The sequence below is a fragment of the Octopus bimaculoides genome, chromosome 21, assembly GCF_046866305.1.
Source record: "Octopus bimaculoides isolate indiv1 chromosome 21, ASM4686630v1, whole genome shotgun sequence".
NCBI lineage: Eukaryota > Metazoa > Mollusca > Cephalopoda > Octopoda > Octopodidae > Octopus > Octopus bimaculoides.
The window spans coordinates 36858967-36883966 of NC_142948.1; the positions used below are offsets into that span (position 1 = coordinate 36858967).

General features: G+C 32.5%; 1 protein-coding gene across 11 annotated transcripts in view; it reads left to right on the forward strand.

The window, feature by feature from the left end:
* The window catches only part of LOC106873084 (myosin-IIIb), a 221564-nt gene that overhangs the window by 155817 nt on the left and 40747 nt on the right, over nucleotides 1-25000 (forward strand). For all 11 annotated transcript variants that reach the window (XR_016237804.1, XR_016237805.1, XM_089339137.1 and 8 more), the window contains 9 exons: nucleotides 63-216; nucleotides 1357-1448; nucleotides 1762-1891; nucleotides 2588-2679; nucleotides 20448-20569; nucleotides 21488-21637; nucleotides 21920-22031; nucleotides 23210-23309; nucleotides 24261-24461. Coding sequence is in view for 9 of the 11 variants with exons in the window: in XM_089339137.1 (XP_089195263.1) it covers nucleotides 63-216; nucleotides 1357-1448; nucleotides 1762-1891; nucleotides 2588-2679; nucleotides 20448-20569; nucleotides 21488-21637; nucleotides 21920-22031; nucleotides 23210-23309; nucleotides 24261-24461 (1153 nt within the window). In the remaining 2 variants the exon portion in view is untranslated. The remainder of the gene's footprint in view (nucleotides 1-62; nucleotides 217-1356; nucleotides 1449-1761; nucleotides 1892-2587; nucleotides 2680-20447; nucleotides 20570-21487; nucleotides 21638-21919; nucleotides 22032-23209; nucleotides 23310-24260; nucleotides 24462-25000) is intronic.

Below are 25000 nucleotides of genomic sequence, written 5' to 3' on the forward strand. Positions count from 1 at the left end.
ATATATATATATATATATTATGTGTATATGTGTATATATTTATGAATATTTTTCTATTGCAGCAAGAATATGAATCTGAAGGAATTGATGGAGCTGAAGTGGACTATGAAGACAACCGTCCTGTACTCGATATGTTCCTCATGAAACCAATGGGCTTATTAGCCCTCCTTGATGAAGAAAGTCTTTTCCCGAAAGGAACAGACCAGTCATTGACAGGTATGGATCTCACTTCATAGTGATGGCCATGGTGAGGATGGCTTAAAGCCACACAGTGTCTTATCTTTTAATGGTTTGGCTCTGTGCACCTTTAGCTTTCACTCTGTCTGTATGGCGAATAATCTTCCATGTGATAACTCACTGTATCCATTGGATAAGCTCATGTGTACATTACATGTGATAAACCATTATCTTAGGCATGTTATGAAGGGGGGCTGAAAAATTTGTAGCTTTAAGGGTTTCATGAAAGGCCTGGCTGGAGGCCCAACATTTCCAAGTTCTTTTAAAGGTTAGAAAAACTAAAGGACCACTGCAATAAGTGTGTGAATCTGAGAGGGGAAAATGTTGAATAAAACGATAATTAACTGATCCTCCTGTATTTTCTTTTACCCAAAGCCAAGAACTTTTCAACACTCCCTCGTGTAAGCCCTAAGCCTCATAATGCCAGAGCTTATTGCCTTTTCATGGTATTTAAGTAATTGAGATGACAATACATTCCCCTGGATGGGATGCTAGTCCATCTCAGGGTTAACTTCCCAGCCATTGTTGGGGTTCATTTACAGCTGAGTGGACTGGAGCAATGTGAAATGAAGTGTTTTGCTCAAGAACCTAATTCACTACCTGGTCTGGGAATCGAAACTCTGACCTTACAATGATGTGTGTAGCACCCTAACCACCAGGCCACATATAATCACAAACTATTATCTACATGGTCACCGCATCCGTGTGGATACGTAATGTGACTATGTGATAAGCCATATGTGTCCATATGATTATAATGTATAACTAGCAATCTGTCGGTTATGATGATGAGTGTTTCAGTTGACTCGATCAATGGAACAGCCTGCTCATGTAATTAACATGCAAGTGGCAGAGCGCTCCACACACACACATACATGTATAAACAATGAGCTTCTTTCAGTTTCTATTTGCCAAATTCACTCACATGGTTTTGGCTGGCCCAGAGCTGCAGAAGACACTTGCTCAGGATGCCATGCAATGGGGACTGAATCTGGAGCTATTCGGTTGGGAACATACCTGTTCATTTAAAAGAAAACAAAGAGAAGACAAATCATTGTAATAAATGCCTCATTGTCTCATTCGAACAAGTCTTGAAGAATTTTCTTCTTTCATCCCCAGCAAAATTCCACCAAAATATCAAATGCCCTGCCTACATCAAACCAAAGGCTGAACAGAACTTGAATTTTATTATTGAACATTATGCTGGGAAGGTAAGTCATTTATATTTGTACTTTCACACACACACACACACACACACACACACACTGACACATATATAACACATGACAAACAAACACGTGCATGCATACACTCACATGCATAGACTCACACAGAAATACATATACACACGTAACACACATTGGCATATACTAACTACAGACACATTCACATGGACATTTCCATACACAAACACATGCTGCCTGTATGACCCTTCACACACATGGCATCTATAGGCCCCACACACATACAATGTACCCTGCTTCTCTATAAGTAATAAACGTTGTTGTTGTTTTAAATCCTCAGGTGGAATACCAAACGACTGGATTCCTGGAGAAGAACCGAGACAGGCTCCCAACTGAAGTGATCCATCTATTCCGAATGTCGATTAAAAATGTGGTCAAAGCTTTATTCCACACCCCACTCACAAAGATTGGTAAGTTCCGTGACTGCTATAGCCCGACCTCTTTCCTAACGACCATTTCATCATACCCACCAGTTGTGATGCACTGCCATAGGCTGGTGTCCTCATTCTGGTTGCTATGGTCACAATATTTTGGCTGTTATGTTACACTGCAGTCTTCTTCAGGTGCCTACTGTACTCAGTGACCTCATTACCATCATCATCACTGTCATTGTCATCTTTTTCATCATCTTCATCGTCATCATTATCAGCATCACCATATCATCATCTTCAAAGTCATCATCTTCTTCATCACCATCATCATCATTATCTTTTTCACTGTTGTCATGGGTCACAGAATGCTAATGGAGGCAGCATTTTCAATAGCTGGATGCTCTTTCTGTTGCCAACCTTTGCTTATCCTCAATATTCAAAGTTCTTATCTCTTCCTTCCTTTCTTCCTTCTGTCTGTCTGTGTATGTATGTGTGTATCTATCATCTATTTATCCATCTATCTATCTATCTGTCTGTCTGTCTGTCTATCTATCTATCTTTATCTATTTATCCGTCTATCTATCTATCTATCTATCTATCTGTCTGTATATCTATCTATCTATCTATCTATCTATCTATCTATCTATCTATCTATCTATCTTTCTACCTATCTATCTATCTGTCTGTCTATCTATCTATCTATCAATCTGTCTGTCTGTTTGTCTCCCTGAACAGGTAACCTCTCTACTGGCATATCTCGTAATTCTCAGCCTGGTGGAACGGTTAATAACAACTACAGAGACCCACGTCAAACTTCCAACAGCAGAGTAAGTAACCATAACAAACCCATCAGTTCAAGTTCCCCTTTTTTTTTTTACTGAAAGGACCCAGTATTTGGTCATTGTTTCACAATTGTAACACTGAAATGACAATAATGCGTAACGGCTACCCCATTCAAGGAAGGCAGCAGGCATGCAAATTACCCACTCCTGGCACGGGGAGGCAGTGACGAAAAATAACGACGCAGGACTCTGTTGAGGCCCCGCGATCAGAATGAGTACACTTGTCAAAATTTACCTTGTTTTTTCTTTGTTTTTGCATTGAGCTATGTACATTTAAAAAAAAAAATTTCCTTTTCTCTGAGAAAGGCTCAAATGCCCAACAAACTTAGTGTCTTTTCCCTTCCCCACCTCTCTCTCTCTCTCTCTCTCTCTCTCTCTCTCTCTCTCTCTCTGATCAGCAATACAACATCTGATTATGATTGAGGATCAAACTGATTGAATTGGACCATAGATTTACATGAAATTTTGATGGAAGAAAGTTTTAATTTAAATTGCTTTAACTATTCTGTTACTGCATTTCTCTTGAAATTACAACTGCCTATGTTTCAATTAATTTTGAAACTAATGAAGAATTAAAAAAAAAAAACTTTGTCATTATTAACTTGGTGTTTGAAACATAAACAAACATGGAATTTTGATGAGAAGTTTTAATTTAGATCACTTTAACTCTTTTGTTACTATATTTCTATTAAAATAGAAAGTGTATGTTTCAATTAATTTTGAAAATATTAAAGAATTTAGTAAAAATAAGTTTATTAGCAATCTGGTATTTGGAATATAAATAAACACGAAACTTTGATGGACAGGTATTAATTTAGATCACTTGTAACTGTATTTCTGTTGAAGTACATTGCTTTTCTTTGAGTTAATTTTGAAAATAATGAAGAATTTAGTAAAATAACTTTGTCGTTATTAAGCAGGTGTTTGGAACATAGAATTTAGATGGAATCTTTTAATTTAGATAACTTTTGAATTGGAAGTTTGCAGTTTGTATCATAGAAGCAGGGGTGGTCTCAGATTGGTTTGAACCAAAAAAGGTTTGAACCAAAAAAGGTTTGAACCAAAAAAGGTTTGAACCAAAAAAGGTTTGAACCAAATGGTTCACAGACTGTTTTGTTACATTGAGAAAAATGAAAAATAAAAAAAAGTATTTTTACCATTCTTCTTACATTTCTGGTTTCTCTTTCAGTTTGAGAATGTAAGTATTGGCAACGTTTACCGCACAATTTGCTGCTTTCTCTCTTGCCATAGATTGTTTTTCCTTTATTTCTGCAAATTAGAGAATTCCCAAATGAGCTTTTAAATATATTTGTGTGTGTGTGCATATATGTATAATATATATATATATATATATATATATATATATATATATATATATATGTGTGTGTGTGTGTGTGTGTGTGTGTGTGTGTGTATACATGTATATATATATTAATATATATATATAGAGATAGATATACACACACGTTTTTGTGGCTGTTTATGACTTTCAATGCTTTATAAACTTCAGTCTAGTTGTAGTAATAGTAGTAGTAGTAGTAGTTGTCAATGTTTAGCCCTAGGTTGACCCTAACTGAGCAGATCCAGATCTTGCCATTACCATCGCACCTTTTCTCCTTTCTGAAAAGGGAACCCAGAACCACATTATTCCATGTGTTTCTTTATTGCTTATTATCATTTATTATTATTATTACTATAATTATCAAGCTAGTACATGTTAATTTAATTAGCAGGAACGCTATCTTGAAGCGTGGTGACTACAAGTTTCCTCAAATCTCAAGAATCTTTCCTTAGGATTCTTGCAGAATACAGGATGGTACTTTTATGCAGGCTGACTGTCCGAGTCTAAGTTCCAAACTCTTTCAGTCTTTTAGGTAGCATTTTGGGCATTGTGCCAAGTGCACCTATTACCACAGGAATAATAATAATAATTATAACAGTAATAATAACCAACCGTCATCATCAGCCATCAACCTCTTTAACACCATTATTACCATCACCACCACCATCATTATCGTTATTATTACTATTATTATTATTATTATTATTATTATGATTAATTTTAAGGCAGTGATCTGGTAGAATTAACACTTTTATCAAAATGCTTGATAGCATTTCTTAAGGCTCTTTACATTCTGACCTAAAGAAAACATTTTATATTGCTAAACCTGTTCTTTTATCGAATATAATCATTCACACCTAACGATGTTAATTAAATAAATTCAGATGATCAAATGACAGAAAGGATAGTATATGACACTAAATGCTTTACAGTACTTCGTTTGGTCTTATTCCTTTAGGTCAGTGATCCCTAACCTTTTCACAGTGGTTCCCAAACCTTTTATTGAAATGTGTTTTCCCACAAGCCCCTTTTAATATGCTTATCCTTATGTGTGTGTGTGTATATATATATATATATATATATATATATATGAAATTTTGAATTTAGTTCATGGACCCCTCCCAGTACTACCTTTGCGAACCCCAGGTTGGGAACCACTGCTCTAGGCTATGAAGTTCAGTTCAGGCTGGGGACAGAATCAGGGGTCAAATTTACCTTTCATCTGTCTCCTGTTTCTGTTCAGTATATACCTCTCCGTCAAAAATTGGTTATGTGTAAATTCATAAGCAGCTGTGCCATAACAAATCTATGATCATCCTGTGGTCATATTGACAATACCTTTTCTCATGGGCAAGGAAGTCAGAACCACATTACTTAGAGTGTTCATTTTCTAAGAAACTTGAGTGCGGTTTCAAAAATTGCCTGCTATTTCTGGTAGATTAAGAGACCATGTAAAGGCTCCCTATTCTATATATATGTAATCAAATTGAGAAAAAAACAAAAGAAAGAGTTTATTGCATCTTTAACTCTTCCTTCATCTCGTTTGGATTATATTTTACTCTTTGCTAAACCCATTCAATGGTATATTTACCATTTTGGCACCTGGATTTACTACACCAGAATTTCAATCTTGCTTCAGACTACAATTCCAGAGCATAGATAGCTTAAAGCTTCGGTTGCAATCTGCTTTGGAAATACCCTGTCTTTTTTACCCTTCCAGGACCTTATAGACGTACATACACACACGTACACTTATATATGCATATGTATGTGTGTGTGTGTAATCTTTTATAGAATTGTCATTTGTTTATTCAATCTTCTTGTATAAATTTATATATATATTTGAGCTGACATGTTTGAAGAGTCTAAAAATGAGATAATACATATATTTATAACATATATACATGGAATACTATATATATATATGACCAGTCAACCAATAAAACAAACATACAAAATTAATCTAACCAATCAGATGCAACCAAAAAAACACCCAACAGCCATGTTGGTTTTTCTTTAACCAATAAAATTCTTCTTTTGCTGCTGCTGCTGCTTCTTTTGCTAGTAGCCATATGACTTTCTCTCATTCTATGCCTTCTCTCTCTCTCTCTCTCTCTCTCTATCTCTCTCTCGCCTTTTATTGTTCTCTCTTCCTCTCTTTTCTTTTCACTATATTTGCCTTTTAAATCTCTTCATCTGTTATTTATCTATTTCTTGTCTTTTCTTTCTCCAGTGTATGCATGTGCATTCATATGCACATGCATGCATGATTGCATGCATTTATCAATAGTTGTGCTTATTTGTCTATTTACTGTCCCCTTTCCCTCTCTCACACAAATACAATTACATTCTTACTATCCAAAAATTACCATATTATATGCACAGTTCCTTCTGTTAATATGAGGCATTATATACATATATATATTTGTGTGTGTGCATGTATATATGTATATTATGTATCATATATATATGTATATATATATATATATATATATATATACACACACACACACACAGATATGTATATGTATCTATATTATGTATTATATATATATGGTCTCTCTCTCTCTCTCTCTCTATATATATATATATATACATCTTATATATATAAGGAATCTTTATAACTAATGTGTATACACACATGCATAAATGCATACATACATACATGCATACAAACATACATACATACACATGTATCTTCACTACTAAAATATATTACTATATGACAACAATTATCCAGCATTTTCTGTCTACAAAATCAACATCTTCTATATTTCTTTTATTTTAATTAGTGCTAATTTTTATTCATTAGAATCGCTTTCTTTTTATTTCTTTTTTAAATATTCTTCTTATTATTATTCTTATTATCATTGTTTTTTATTGAATTATGTTTCTCTCCATATTACCACACCATTTCTTTTACAATCTTTTTTTTTCCTATTCTTAAATGTAGTTCAATATTTTTGCTGAACCAGAATAAAATAAAATATATTGTTTCACAGAGTTTTTATGTATGTGTGTATGCTTGTATGTGTGTGTAGGTATATATATGTGTGTCTTTGTGTGTAAATGTGTGTGTGTGTTTGTGTGTGTGTATATATATATATATATGTGTGTGTGTGTGTGTGTTTGTGTGTGTGTGTGTGTGTGTGTGTGTGTGTCTGTGTCTGTAAATATATGTGTTTTTGTGTATGTGTTGATTAACCCCTGGTCAGCTTTGGTCAAGCAGAATGTGTGTGTATGTATGTAAATGTGTGTGTGTGTGTGTGTGTGTGTATGGATAGATACATGTGTGTGTGTAAATATAAGCCCGTGTATGTGTGTGTATGTGCAAATATATGTGTGTGTGTGTAAATATGTATATTAATAACAGAATGCTATACTTTCTCAAAAGCTGGCTCACACATTTTGATAGCATTGATGAATAAAGATGAATAACGTATAAGAGAGCAATCGGTCTTATGATTGATAATATCATCATCATTTTAATTCCAGCTATATTTGGAGAGTGAAGTAGTGCGACATCTTTCTGAATATATACATGTGTTATGAGAATCCTTGTTTAAAATGATTTTCAGTCTGCCGTATATAACATTTGATTTTGTCACCTATAAAGGAGACTTTGTCTTGATAAGCTATTGTTTTCAAAAGGGTAGATTTCTTGAAAGTACATAGAAAGGGAAGAGTTTTGTGAATGTTGTACTGGAAAAATGTAACCCTTTTCTACTGGCTACGGAAGCAGCAAATATTTCGGAGAAGCTCTTGCTAGTTTTATTGGAAATCTCATGATGATTCAGCTGCCAGTAAAATATTTCCACTATACATCATGTATTAAGTGCTGTTTCTCCATTTGTAAACATGAATAGGCACCGATCCTTGCTTGTTTGCATATATGTGTGTGTATGTGTGTGTCTGCATATGTGATTCTTCACTTTCAGTCACATTATTCATAAATTTGGCTTTCAACAAGCATTGGATTTAATACGATGAGGAATGTATCATAACATGTCTATGTGTGTATGCGTATGCATATAAGTGTCTTTGTATGTATTTCTTTGTATGTGTGTGTATGTGTAAATGCTTGCCTGATTGTTAGTCTGTCAACCTGTTGATCTGTGTGTGTGTGTGTGTGTGTGTGTGTGAGATATAGTTAAGTGTATGAATGTGAGTGCTCATGTGAGAGCATGTCGGCATGAATTTGGATATAAAATATTCTATGCATAAAAAATGTGTTTGTAAAAAAAACCATGACATGAAGACATTAATTATTTGATATATTGATTACGCATATTCCCATATGTATGTTTGTGAGTGTGTATAACTATATATACATATATACACACACACACATTAATATTGAACAACAGCGAGTATGAGTGCTCAACATTAATGGATAACTGTGTTAACCAGGCTTGATAATTGTTAAGAGATATCTCTCATAACATGAAATCAACAGTAGCCTGGTTAACCTACAAATAATGGATGTGTATGTGCGTATGTATATATATATATATATATATTAATGGCTGTCTTTATCTCTGCTTACCAGTTATACATAAAGAATAAAAGAGAAAAAATGTAAAGCGATTGAAGTGATTGCTTTGTTACTGTCTTGAATTTTCAGGATTTGAGGGAGATAAAAATACTTTCAGGAAAATAATTATTTAGAAATTTGTGTGTATCATTTGTTTGTATGCATCTATTTACGTTTATCTCTCTCTCTCTCTCTGTCTGTCTATCTATCTGTGTGTGTGTGTGTACACGTATGCATGTATGTATGTGTGTGTGTACATATAATTGCATACACAGACACAAACCCACACACATTTATGCATTTGTGTATTTACACTCACATAAATAGCTGATATTGTGCTTTTAATACAGCAAGTCCAAAAGAGATGTTATCTCCGGACAAATACTGCCATAACTGGCCTATCAACAGTGTGTATACATTAAATATGATTTATAGATAGCTATTTTAATTTGGTACAGCCTAAATTGCATATACTTGAGTTTAATTCAGCCAGACAGCTATTCACAACATTAGTGAATGTTTTAATCACCTTTTGAAATATCAGAGATGTCAAACACTTGGCTGGCTGTGATACATATGCAAACAGACATGTGTATATATATGTATATATATATATACATATACATATATATACCGGAGTAAGCACATGCAATGTGCAACAAGGTGGAAAAAAGAGTACTCAAATACCAGAGGTAGAGTAATATGCTTTATTTAAAAGCAGCAGAAATATAACAAAAAAAACGTTACTCTGAGTTTCACGTTCCCGTTCATCGGACAGTTTTCTAACAAAACTGTCCGATGAACGGGAACGTGAAACTCAGAGTAACGGTTTTTTTGTTATATTTCTGCTGCTTTTAAATAAAGTATACATATATATATATATATATATATATATATATATATATATATATATATATATATACATATACATATATATATATATATATATATATATATATATATATACATATACATATATATATACATATACATATATATATACATATATATATATATATATATATATATATATATATATATATATACATATACATATATATATATATATATATATATATATATATATATATATATATATATATATACATATACATATATATATATATATATATATATATATATATATATATATATATATATACATATACATATATATATATATATATATATATATATATATATATATATATATATATATATATATATACATATACATATATATATATATATATATATATATATATATATGTATGTATGTATATATATATAAACAATTGCTGCAATTGAGAGGTATCGACCAATAAGTTTCATATTCAGTAACATTAATCGGAGATTAATGGAACATTTCTGTGTTTCTCCATCAAATAAACTTCTTTTATATCTTAACCTGATTACTTATCATCTGCTGCTGTTTATTTTTCAGTATGAAGATGTAAGTACCACCATTTTGATTTTTAACATCCAATATTTTTGTGGTTTGATTTTTTGCTGAGGTTGTTGTTGGTTTTCGTTCTTGTTTTCTTTTGTTATCGTCCTTTCTTTGCGTTTTTCTTCAACACCAGTTTGTGAATAATCTTAAATTTCACTGATTTTATCCAAATTTTCTTCACCTATTTCACTGTGTGAATTTAAAATTATAAGAAAAAAAAAAAAAAAGAACAAAGTAGATTGTAGTTCCTTCATTTCTGATCTAACACATGAACACACCCTCCTGCGTGTGGTTTTTCTGTTATATTTTCCATATTTCTACACATTTTTGCGTGTGTGTGTTTTATAACAATTTTTTTTGTTTTTGGTTTGGTTTTTTCCACATTGCATCTGTTGTTGCACTTGCAATCTTTACACAAATAATAATAATAATAATAATAATAATAATAATAATAATAATAATAATAATAATCTTCTTTACTACTACTACTACTACTACTACTACTACTACTACTACTACCAATAATAATAATAATAATAATAATAATAATACTAACAACAATAACAATGATAATAATAGTAATAATGATAATGATGGTGATGATTTCATTTATTTGCCACCAGGGCAAAAGATGAGGGGGACAATACAAAATAGACATGAAATGTTGGGGGTTACATATAATAAAATGATAAAATGAATAAATAAACAAAAAAAAAAGGAATAAGTATACATGGTATACAATGAAAAGGAAAGGTTAGCAAAATAATAATAATAATAATAATGATAATAATAATAATAATGAAAATTGTAAAGGCTGTGGCTATAATAATTGGTGCATTGGGAACTGTAAGCAAAGATATAGAGAAATGGTTGAAGGAGATTGGAATGGAATGTTCTGTAGAGCTTCTGCAGAAAGTTTGCCTTTTAGGGACCGGAAAGATTATCAAGAAGGTCCTAAGCACTTGAAAATCTATTGAAAGATTGTGGATACCAGTAACCTGCTACTTACATAAATCCTGCCAGGAATAAAACTGAACCGGTGTCAAATCAATAATAATAATAACAATAATAATAATGATAACAATAATAATAATAATAGTTGGAATGATATCAAGAGGAGCCAACAAGTATGTAGACACAAATCCCTGGCAGCCCCCAAAAAGGAAGATTACAAAAGATCATAGTTATCGGTATTTCACATGTTCTTCATAAATTTCTCTCTGTGTTGATGCAGCCTTATTCACTCTGTGTGTGTGTGTGTCTTTTCTCTCACAAAAATCAATGTTTTCAATTGTGTGGCACCTCACATGTTAGCACCTTCAAGGGCAAAAGCCCTGTTGTTCCTTGATGTCACTTGGGGTGCAATTTGTATAAATTAAAGCAAAACCAAAACATAGTATGATATTAACAATAACAACAACAACAATAATAGTTATAATAGTAGTAGCTATGATAATAATAATAATAATAACAACAATAATAATGATAATGCAGACACCTACACAGCTACAATCACGGAATTTAAAAACATGATTAACTGAAAATAACACTGCTAGGCACAACACCTATATATTATAGTGAAAATAACAAAACCAAATCATAGCACTACATATACTTGAGGCATTGAGCATGTGTAGTGAAAGCATGCAATAGAAATAAGACAAGCTGAATAATAATAATAATAATAATAATAATAATAATAATAATAATAATAATGGTAATAATAATGGTAATTGTGATTTCATTTATTTGCCACCAGGGTGAAGGATGTGGGGGACAATACAAGGATAAACATAAAGTGTTGGGGGTTTACATAAATGATAAAATAATTATATATAAAAAAAGCAAGTATACAATGTAAAGGAAGGGATATATAATAGGGGGAGGGGGAGAGGATGTTTGAAATTTCGGTACAAAGCCAGTAGTTTTGAGGGGATGGGGTAAATTGATTCCGTCAACCCCAGTACTTGACTGGTACTTTATTTCATCATCCACCAAAAGGATGAATCACAAAGTTGACCTTCCTCCTTCAAACAAAAATAGGTTCTGATAATTAGGTTAATTAGGTACTGAGTTACCTTTCTTCACACAACGAGAATCTATCTGTTTGATTGAGATTGATTACATAAGTACCAGATTAATTAATGAGATTGATGTAATCAACATCACGATAATTCAAAGGTATCAGTAAAAGAATACACACACACACAAACACAACACATACATACATAGCAAAAAGGTTGAAAATGCACTTGGAGTTTTTAATTTATATATATAAATAAAAGTATAAAAGTTCTGATTTCATGACAAAGTTAATAATATTTTTTTATTTATATATATATATATTTGAAGTACCATAGTTCTGTTTACACAAGAAAATATACATATATTTTGTTAAAAAGTGGTTATTAAATATTTTGACTAACTGGTTTTCACTCTTTTGAGCTGATCATTCTGGTCAGGTTGATCAAGACTGCATTACAGCTTGAGTATCTGCTGTAAATCAGTCTGAAGACAAAAAGAAATGTGGGCAGGAAAAGATTTCCAGTGGATTCGGGTGCAGAGAAAAAAAATTATTGTTTGTGTGAAGTGGTTAATGCAGGGTCTGGGACAGGTGAGGCACAGTAAGAGTGATGAGAGAAAGGAAAATGGGTGTGTTCATATCAGATGAGATTTAGTGCCAGTGGTATGCAACTAGTGGCTTCTGAAGAGCAGAGGATTTTATAACGATAGTAGATTGAGAGATGATACAGTACATCTCTATGCCAGGAGGTTGTTGTATGTTAACGAGTGAATCTTTGCCTATATGATTATCAACTATTGATATGTAATTTAATTAAGACTTCCTACATATACTTTATCATCTATAAGATGGATTAATTATCAGATACCTTGCTGTTCTAATCCTTTAGTATTTAAACCAGTCACATCTGGCCCAAATATTCTACTTGTCTTTTTTTCAAACTGACCAGATCTGGCTTCTTACACCTATCCTACATTGCCATTCTAAAAATAAACAATTACATCATTAAAATCTTGAAGCTATGAGATAATGCATGAGTAATTCAAAACAATGTGAATAAATAAGCAATACAGGTAGAAAATTTGAGTCTAATGTGGCTCAAATATTCTACCTGTTTAATGTTAAACTGTCCAGATCTGGCTTCTCACACCTACCTACAATGTCAGTGTAATCTACAAAATAATTCATACTTAATTCAAAACAATGTGAGTAAATAAACATTATTTTTAATTGAATAATCTAAATGCTAAAGGGTTAACTGAACTCTTGATTGAGTTTTGAGTTGCTTGGTTGGTGATTCAGCAACTGTACTGCCAATTCTCTCTTATATATCAAGTGGCCCCTGACTTATGTAAGTTTATCAGACATCAAGAGGTGCAGGGTTCAGTTCTCCTTAGCTTTTATTATACATTTGGCCTTGTTGGATGGTAGACATAAACCAGCACCTGGTTTAACATCATCACATAGAAAACATTATAACAAAAACAATGACATCAAACTGAAGACTTACTCAATTCACTTTGTAGGGTACGTATTTATTATACTTTTTCAAGAAGAGAGGCTATAGTGACTTTGAAGTTTCAATGGTGCCACGAAGACTAGCAGGCCAAAGCTTCAAAATCAGTGTCACCTTTCTTCTTGTATATAATTTAAATCAATTCTTTTATGGGAACAGTAAATCTCGAAGCAAATATAGTTATGAATAATAGCATGTTTATATTTGGTTAAAAGCTACATCTGTAAACGTGACTTTTTCCATCCAAACATGTTTTTCAACCCAATATTTATGTGGTGCTATTTATAGCTTTATTTGCTTCAAGGCTCCCTATTCCTAAAACAAATTATTTCACATTCTTGAAGTTTTAAATTCTTATGATGTCAACAACATTTAAATTTATTTTAAAATTATATACAAAAATCAAAAATTGAAAAATAAACACTGCATTCAATTATACCGTCGCAAATTTTATTAATTACTTAATTAATAAATAAATTAATTAATTAATTAAAGCTCACTGTCATCTAATAAACCAATTAATGCTGATTATATTTCAGTCAAATCTAATTTTTTAAATAAATTGGAAAATATAAAGTAATTTTTTCCAATTTTATTTGATTTTCATTTTAATTATTTTCTTTCATCTTCGAATTTCACTGAAAAATATTTTCAAAAAAAGAAATATTGTTATCAATGAAAAGAATCTTTACCAAAAAACTATATAATCAATTAAAATCACTAAATCGATCAATTTCTCTGTATCAATTCAAATTTATCATTAATTTGTGTAGTATTTCTACTTTTCTCTTATTTGAAAATTGTAATTCTCTTTTTGTTTTGTTATTTTGTTTGATATCTTCATATTTTATATATTTATATGTTTTAATGTGGTCTTTGTTCTTCCTTTCAAAGAAATAATGTCTATGTGATGAGAAATGCTAGTTTAAACAACCAATGTCTTTGAAAAATCACTGTACATTTTCAGTGTGCCCTTGATGAGAAAAATATCATATTTGCGCACGTGTATGTATTTGTGTGTGTGTGTGTGTATTTGCGTATGTGTGTATTTCCATGTGTGCATTTGCGCGTGTGTGTATTTGTGTGTGTGTATTTGCGTACATGTCTGTCTGGCCGTAAATGGTAATATCTTCTGTATTCTTAAAACGGTCATATCGTTCAGTTATTTATTTATTTACTTTGCTGCAGGCACCAGCATGACTGTGTGGTTAAGAAATTTGCTTTTCAAGCCTGTGGATTCAAGTTCAGTCCCACTGTGTGTTACCATGGTGGTTAGCAAAAGCAGTACTGGGGGTCTATGAACTAAATTCAAAATTTCATATATATATATACATATGGATAAGCCTATAAAAAAGGGTCTGTGGGAGAACTCATTTAAATAAAAGGGGTCCTTGCTAGTGAAAAGGATGGGAACCACTGGCCTAGAGTTAAGGAAAATGGTTGATGGCCTGTGCTCCATTGGGTGTGAAGGGCTTAAAGAGAGGACAAAGCTGGAGGAGACCATGCCATGTAAAACTGGTTGGAGAAGGGCAGAAAGTTATGCTCAGACAAGAGGCCAGGCCTAAACATGCAATAAAGGGGACTCTGCTAAAGATGCCCCAAGGGCCATGCGTTGGTGTTAAACTAGGCAACAGGTGTAATCTTCCAGTCTAGAACAGGAATGCTTCTTCTATGCTTCCATACAGTTTCCATTTAGTAAATCCTACTCATCTCACGATGATTTGGTTGACCTGAAACTGAAAGAGAAGATACTTAACTAAGGTACCAGTTAGTGGGATTGAACCTGAAATTTTGTAGTTATGATCTGAATTTCTTAACCACACAGCCATACCCTGATAGTTTGATACCTTTCAGAGTCATAGATGTAAAAAGAATAATATCACACCCACACACACACACATCCACATATGTATATTGTATATATGTATGTGTGTGTGTGTGTATATATATATATATATATATTCATACACATACGTGCATGCATGTGTGTATCTTATATATATGTATGTATGTACGTACATATATATAAATATGTATATGCATATATATATATATGCATGAATATATTGAGTATATATGTATATACATATATATATGCAAGTGTGATAATGCAATATCTATGATAATATCAAATCTTTCAAGTACATTGATTGCAACCAGCCCGCTCGCCCCCACAAGAACATAAGTAAAATAAAAAAAATTGTAAGTAAAAAAAACAACCAACCAACCAACCAAAAACATCCCGGTTTCACATGCATATTTATGACAGAGTTGAATTACAATGGATGCAGTGATAGAAAAAAAATATCACATGTTTGTGCGTGAATAAATCAATTTATTGCCCATATCTGTTATAGTGGGTGAATCTCTTTGGTATATTAATGGAAGAAGGAGACAAAAGAAAGAAAATGTTGCATCATATTTGTGTATGAAGAAAATATCTCATGGATGTGTTATGAAGACAAACTTTGTGTTTGTGTGTGAATTATATTATATCTCTACATATTATATATATATATGTATATATATATATATATTTCTATTGATTTATATATCAGTATATATATATATATATATATATATATATATATATATATATATATATATATATATATATATATATATATATATATATATATATATCTAATGATTTATGTATCAATATTTATATACATATATATTTCTTTGGATTTATATTTCGATATATATTTATATATAGTTTATATGCACGCACACACGCACACAAACGCACACACGCACACAAACACACACGCACACACACATCTATACATATATATAGGCAGATGTCTATAGATATATTAATATATATGTATGTATATGCAAATGTGTGTGTGTATGTGTGTAAATTTATTTATCTGTTTATGTGTGTGTGTCTAAATATATGTATGTTTGTGTGTGTGTGGATCTGGAAATGCGAAATCCATTAATATATTAAAACCCACGGCATAAAAAAATGTATGTATATGTGCAAATGTGTGTGAGCTTCTGTATGCATGTGTGTATTTATGTGTGAGTGCATGTTAATTTTTAATGTTTCATGTTTGTTGATAGAAGTCTTTAAATATTCATTTATGTGGTAAATGGAAACCTCTTCTGAAAACTAATATGAAATGTTCTCTTTCTTACCATATACATATGTGTGTATATTTATATATATATATAAATGTGTGTGTATATATATATATATATATATATATATATATATATATATATATACACACACACACACACACAAAGCACTGGCATCACATAAAAAGCATTGGTGATAATATCATGTAAAACACATTGGTGATGGTTCCAAGTATAAAAGGACTGATGCTGGTGCCACTCAGTACACTCCGTAAAGTAGTTGGTGCCAAGAAGGGCATCCGACCATAGAAACCATGCCGTAGCAGACAAGGGAACCTGGTGCAGCCCCTGGCCTTGCCAACTCCTGTCAAACTGTCCAACCCATGCCATCATGGAAACTGGACGTTAAATGATGATGATGATGATGTATGTCTGTACTGCTTCTAAGACACCTCTGAATCAAAGCTGCTTCAGCCGTTCCAACCGTCTTATCTGTTTTCAGATGAAGTTCTTTATCTAAGACTACATGATTCAATGTGCCCTTCCTTTTTTCAAGATGGTTTTGTGTGTAATTTGTTGGAGATTTGGCTGCTATTTCTGGCAGGTCAAGCATTACATAAAACTCTCATTGTTGGGTTAATATGTTTATGTGCATGTAAGCTAGTGTGTGTATAATATTTATATGCAAATATTCATACATGTATATACATTAACATACAAATATGGTATTTCCATATATATATATATATGGGATTAACTTTTTTAAATCATTATCCAATGATCCTAGGTTTATAAGGTCTGATCTCTACTAAAATTATTATAGTCACATATCAGCAGAATTGTTAGCTTGCAGGGAAAAATGCTTAGTGGCATTTCATCCGTCTGATGGGTAAAAAATTGTAATGTTATTATCGGTCCAAATATGCTTGAGGCATATTTGAACCAGTAAACAAGCTACTCACTGTGTTTTGTCATGGAAAATATATCCCGTTTGTTGACCTCTGGTGTCTGTGACTCATGGCCTGAGTAGGTGGTGCTGCAAGCTGATCAAGGTGTATACACACCATTTGTCAACAAACGGGATATATTTTCTGTGACAAAACGCAGTGAGTAGCTTGTTTACCAGTTCAGGCATATTTGGACTGATAATAACAATAAAACGAATGGTTTACACCTGGTAGCTTACTGGTAAACCATGGTCACTTTCCAGTGTTCATTATGCATATGATAAATGAAAGACAGAAGATGGAATATGCAAGATTTTTTATTAATCACAATTGTTTTGACCCATCTAGCATCAATCCATCACTTGAAGGTTCAATGCAAGATATGCTGAAATAATCGTTGTGATTAATAAAAATTCTTGTATATTCCATCTTGCGTCTTTCATTTACCATATAGATATATGTTTATGGATATATGAATATGTAATTAGGGCATAGGCTTGAAACATCAAAGACTTCTTTCATTTTTCCTGAGCATCAAACTGATACAACTTGTTTGTTGTTCTCTCTCTTGTTTCTTTTGTTTGTTGTTGTTTTCTTGTGTGTAATTTTTAACTATACATATATACATAATATATGTATATAATTCATATATATATATATATATATATATATATATATATATATATATATATATATATATATATATGCATATGTATATACATATATATATATATATATATACACATATATGTATATAATTCATATATATACATGCATACATACATACATATGTATATACATATATATATATATATACACATATATGTATATAATTCATATATATACATGCATACATACATACATATGTATATTTATATATATATATACATATAAGCATATGTCTATACATATGCTGTTACAAATGTAATAAAAATTAATTTTTTTTTTGTTTGTGTCTTTTTTTTCCAGTACAAATCTGTAAGTATTTGTCACATTGGTTTACAGCATTACTAAATCAATAAAGCAATATGTAATTCTTAACAACAACAACTACTACTACTACTATCACCAGCTAGTCTTGCTGCTGCTGCTGCTGCTGCTGCTGCATTCGCTTGCCTTTCTTCTTTTGCAGTGTGTCTCTCTCTCTATATATATACACACATGTGTGCTGTGGTGTGTTTAAGCATTTTGAACTAACACTAAATATTATATATATATATATATATGTATATGTATATGTGTGTGCATGAATATGTGTGTTCTTGTCTGTTGTCTGCTGTTTCTTAACCAATGTGAGAATCTCTGTCCCTATTTATCTATCTGTCTGTTTGTCTGTTTATGTGTGTGCATATGCTGGCGTGTTTACGTCCCCCGTAACTTAGCGGTTCGGCAAAAGAGACCGATAGAATAAGTACTTGGCTTACAAAGAATAAGCTCTGGGGTCGATTTGCTCGACTAAAGGTGGTGCTCCAGCATGGCCACAGTCAAATGACTGAAACAAGTAAAAAGAAAAGAAAAAGATGTGTGTGAGCATAGTATGTATATATATATATATATATATATATATATATATATATATACATGTATGTATACGAATACATATAAATGCATGTGTATGTACATATATATATATATATATATATATATATATATATATATGTGTTGTAAATATATATTTCTCTGTGTGTGTATGTATATGTGTATGCGTATTTGTATGTGTGTGTGCATGCATGTGTGTATGCATATTGTATATGTGTGCGTATGTATGTTTATATATATATATATATATAATTTTCCACTTTTGCTTTGTGTGATATCTCACATTTCCCTCATTTCATCTTTTACTCTCTCCATCTCTCTCTCTCTCTCTCTCTCTCTCTACATCTCTCTCTTTCACACTCTCTCTCTACCTCACACTCCGCCCAGCTATATAGCCTCGCGTAAATATCTATCAAGAACACAACAAAAGGACTTAAAAACATTGATAAGTAAACAAAACCATAAATAGGCAATATGGCTCCCCATCGGTTACGGCGCCAAGTGTTCCAGCTGATCCGATCAATGGAACAGCCTGCTCGTAAAATTAATGTACAAGTGGTTGAGCACTCCACAGACACATGTACCCTTAATGTAGTTCTTAGGATGATTCAGCATGACACAGAGTGTGACAAGGCTGGCCCTTTGAACTACAGGTACTACTCATTTTTGACAGCTGAGTGGACTGGGGCAATTTGAAATAAAGTGTCTTGCTCAAGGACTTTTTGATTGTGAGCTGAATATCCTAACCCATATGCCTTTATATAGGCAGTATATAATATTAGTAAAACATTGGAAGGACTAGATAGGTAATAATAAGTACTTGATGTTTCGGACGGTTGCCCTTTATCAAGAATAAGCAGAGAAGGGAAAAAGAATGTAAAGGAAGTTCTGTTGATGCAAGATAATAACAATGCGATTCAGTTGCTTCCTCAGAATTTTATTTTCTTTAATTCTTTTCTCCTTCTGTCTCAATGAAGAACGTTTGTCTGAAATATCATGTACTTTATATTTTCTATTTCTCTTGGTTACATTGTCAAACTAATGGCATATATTGTGTTCTGTGGAAATCTGGCCCAGTGAGGACGGGGACACACAACACACACACACATAACTATACACACATGCACAAAGCATTTGGGAAGCACCAACTAAATGCACTTATATACACATTTACACACACATATATAAAAACAAAACTCATACTTACAAACACACATACACAAGCATATGGAATCGGGGAAGAAGCTGTTGATCCAAATAAATGCTTCTCTATCCTTAACTAACATAAATTCTTCCATCTTCCAATTTGCAGATGGGCCATGGACAGGGATCAACCAGCATGACTCGTATTCAGCAGACTGTGTCGTCATATTTCCGTTACTCTCTTATGGACTTACTCTCCAAGATGGTTGCAGGGACACCGCACTTTGTTCGGTTCGTATTCCACTTTCAGGTATTTTCTTGTGGTCATAGTTGTTGATGCTGATAATCCTTGTTACTGTTATTGTTGATGTTATTGTTGTTGTCAATGTTGAAACTGTTCTTGTAGATGTTGGCAGTCCTTGTTGTTGTTTCTGTTCTTTATTCTTGTTGTTGTTGTTGTTGTTGCTGTTAATGTTGAAGTTGCTCTTGAAGATATTAATAGATGTTATTCTTACCATTGTCAGTTCTGCTGTTGTTCTTGTTCTTGTCGAAGCTGATGTCAAAATTGTTTTTTTTATTTCATGTTGTTGTTTCATCTGGTTTCAATAACATTTTAAAACTGACCCCTTGCAGAATCATTAGCATGCCAGGCAAAATGCTTAGTGGCATTTCATCCCTCCTTATGGTCTGGGTTCAAAATCCACCGACATCAGCTTTGCCATTCATCCTTTCAGGGTCAATAAATTGAGTACCAGTGAAACTCTTGGGTCGATGTAATCGACTAGTCCCCTGTCCCTAAATTTCAGGCCTTGTGCCTTTAGTAGAAAGGATTATTATTGGGAAGGTGGCAAGGTGGCTGATGAAATACTGCTAAGCATCTCGTCTTTATGTTGTGAGTACAAATTTCGCTGAGGTTGATTTTACCTTTCATCATTTTGGGGTCAATAAAACAAGTACCAGTTGAGGACCGAGGTCGATGTAATCGACTTATGTTCTACCCCAAAATTGCTGGCCTTGTGCCAAAATTTGAAACCAATAATAACAACTAGTGTCACATCTCCCACCTCTCTGTCTGCCTATTTGTCTCTCTCACTCCCTCTATCTATCTATCAATATTTATCTATCTATCTATCTATCTATCTATCTATCTATCTATCTATCTGTCTACATATCTCTTACTTTCTCTCTCTCTTTTTCCAACATGTCTAGTTGCCTGAAACCAAACAACCAGAAAGTTCCTGCAGTCTACGACAAGGAACTCATCAAGACCCAGCTTCGCTACACTGGAGTCTTGGAAACTACCAGAATTCGCCGAGAAGGTTTCTCTCATCGTATTCCCTTCGGAGAGTTTTTGCAACGGTATGTATCGCACACCAGTGGCACCAACGGGTAGTGGCGTAACGGCATGGCGGCTTGCAGTGTATAAGGTTGGCGGTGTGTGGGTGCATGATTGACAGTGTAGTTGTGTGTTGTGGGGGTTAACATATCCACATTTACAAACGCAATGTTCCTTAAAAGGAACAATTGTTTCAACATAAAGGATCACATTTTTTGATGTAGTTCAGGGATAGAAAAGAATGAATGCCACCACATGCACCTGAATTCTCCTAATCATTTCAGCATTCAAATTATCATTTGCAGGTACTACGTACTGATGCCCAGCTGGGTAAAAGCACCAAAAGCAAGGGCAGAGAACTGTTCTTCACTTCTACAGCATGTGGGATTCAGTGACTATGCCTTTGGCAAAACCAAAGTAAGTGCCACCACTAACTTCAGTTGTTTGACATCCAAACCCTTTCTTTGTCCCACCCTAGACCTAAACTGATTTGACTCTGACTCCCAGACATACTCTAGCATCTGGCCCGCTAGCATATATATATGCGGGAGTGTGAATGTATGTCTGTGTGTGTATATATATATATATATATATATATATATATATATATATATATATATATATATATATATATATATGTATATATATATATATGTATAAATGTCTAAATATATATGTATTATGTTACATGTATGCATGTAAGCACCTATGTGTATATTAGGATGAGGTTCCATACACACACATATATATATAAATATATACACACATGGGTGCATGTGTGTGTGTGTGGATATGTGTGTGTGTATGAGTGTGTACATACATATCTGTTTGTGTGTGTGTATGTGCATGTACGTATACATGTTTGTGTGAGTGTGTACCTATGTAGACATTATGAACTCAGGAGGTTATATGTCTATGTATTGTGAGAATATGGTTGTGTGTATTTTTTTTCTTTTTTTCTTTTTCTACCTATTAGAGTAACCTCCTTTTTATTCAAATGTGTGTGTCTGTGTAATGAACACAGAACAAGCATTGATATTTTGAATGCATTTAATACATGTGTTTCAAGTAATTATATAAGTAAAAACATTCTATTAACAAAATAACTTACTCAGATTAGACATTTCAAAATATATAACACATATATATATATATATATATATATATATATATATATATATATATATATATGTGTGTGTTTATATATATTTTTTTATACCAACAATTAGGCAAAAGAATATAGCATCTGTTAACAAACTTAGCAAAATACTCAGAATTGAGTTTTTGTATATATATATATATATATATATATATATATATATATATCGACTTCAAAGAGAGCTCAGAACTGATCTATTGAAAATACGTTATTATTATTATAATAATAATAATCGTTCTGGATATTGCATTGAAATGTTCATAGGTCATTTTCATTATTATTATTATTATAATAAAGTATTTTCAATGGATCAGTTTTGAGCTCTCTTTAAAGTCGATATATATATATATATATATATATATATATATATATATAACATACATATATTTATTTATTCATTTATTTACCTCCGTGTGGCTGTGTCTGTCTCCCACAGGTATTTCTGCGATATTATCATGTTGACGAATTGGTAGCTCAGTGTGAAAAAATCCGAGAACAGAAAGTGCTGGAAGAGAAAGCCATCAAAATCCAAAAAAGTACAAAGACATTTGTTGTTGTTTTTTAATTCTTTGATTCTTTATTTGTTCACTTGAAAATATAATTTTTTTATTATTTATTTATTTATTGATATATTCTCCCAAACATTTTAATCAGAACTTCTGTGAATAACATTTTAATTATGGGAATGATGTGATCAATGCTTTGATCGTAATTATTACCAACATTTCGCCATGGACAGGCTACAGCAAATGTATTTGCCCTTCATTCATTTTATCATAAAATAAAAGTTTCAAATTGTGGTTTAACAGATATTTTCAAATATATTATTATCTGTCAGCCTCGTTAAGCACACAACCAGGAAAATAATAAGTGCAGGTGTGGTTGTGTGGGAAGAAGCTTGCTTCCCAACCACATGGTTCCAGGTTCAGTCCTACTGTGTGGCACCTTGGGCTAGTATCTTCTACTATAGCCTTAGGCCAAACAAAGCCTTGTGAGTGGATTTGGTAGACGGAAACTGAAAGAAGCTCATTGTGTGTGTGTATATATATATATATATATATATATATATATATATGTTTATATGTGTGTGTGTATATAATATATATATATATATATATATATATATATATATATATATATATATATATATATATATATATATATACACAGATATGTTTATATCTCTGTATGTGTGTAAATAGATAGATACATAGATATGTTTATACGTGTATATATGTGTGTGTTTGTGTTTCTCCCCCCATCACTACTTGACAACTGGTGTTGGTGTGTTTACATCCCTGAAATGTAGCAGTTTGGCAAAAGAGACTGATAGAATAAGTACTAGGCTTTAAAAAATAAACCCTGGGGTTGATTAGTTTGATTAAAACCCTTTAAGGTGGTGCTCCAGCATGGCCACAGTCAAATGACTGAAACAAGTAAAAGAATATTTATATATGTGTGTAAATTGCTATAATTTATTCTTTTAGGTTATCGAGGTCACCGCGGTCGAAAAGTTGCCGAAGGGAAAAAAGCTGAACGAAAACAACAAGAAAATGCTGCGACTTTAGTGCAGTCACAATTCAGAGGTTATCAGCAACGAAAGAAAGAGAAAACACGAAAGGAAAAAAGGAAGCGTAGAGGATCGCAATTGACCAACGAGGAACATGCTGCCATTACAATTCAAAGATGTATGTAGCAGCCTATTGTTGAGTTTTTAAGTGTTTTGCATGAGTTTTTATACCAGAGATCTCTGATTGTGACAGAATACTTTACCACAAGTACATCGCATGCAACATGTCCACACATTCTCAAACTACATGCCACACTGTCATACTACATCCGACACAACATGTTCACACTACCATATTGTACCTCACACAACATTTTCTCACGCTCATGTTACACACCACACAACAGCCTTTATAATCACAATAACAGCATGCCCCTTTATTTCTTGAATAAGCTGAGGGTCTGCTGTTATTATTTTCTGAAACAAAGATTATACAGAGTTAGCAAAAAATGCAGCAATGACACAAAAAAGGTATGTCCTCAAATACCTTACACACCCTGTGTATATATATATATATATATATACGTATGATGGGGTGCAGCTGAAAAACTCCTGGCTTTATGGGTGTTGTAGAAAGCCTAGATGGAGGCTCAGCCTTTTGAGTTCTTTTATAGGGCTTAGAAAAAAAGAAGGAATGCTGCATTACATGTATGAATT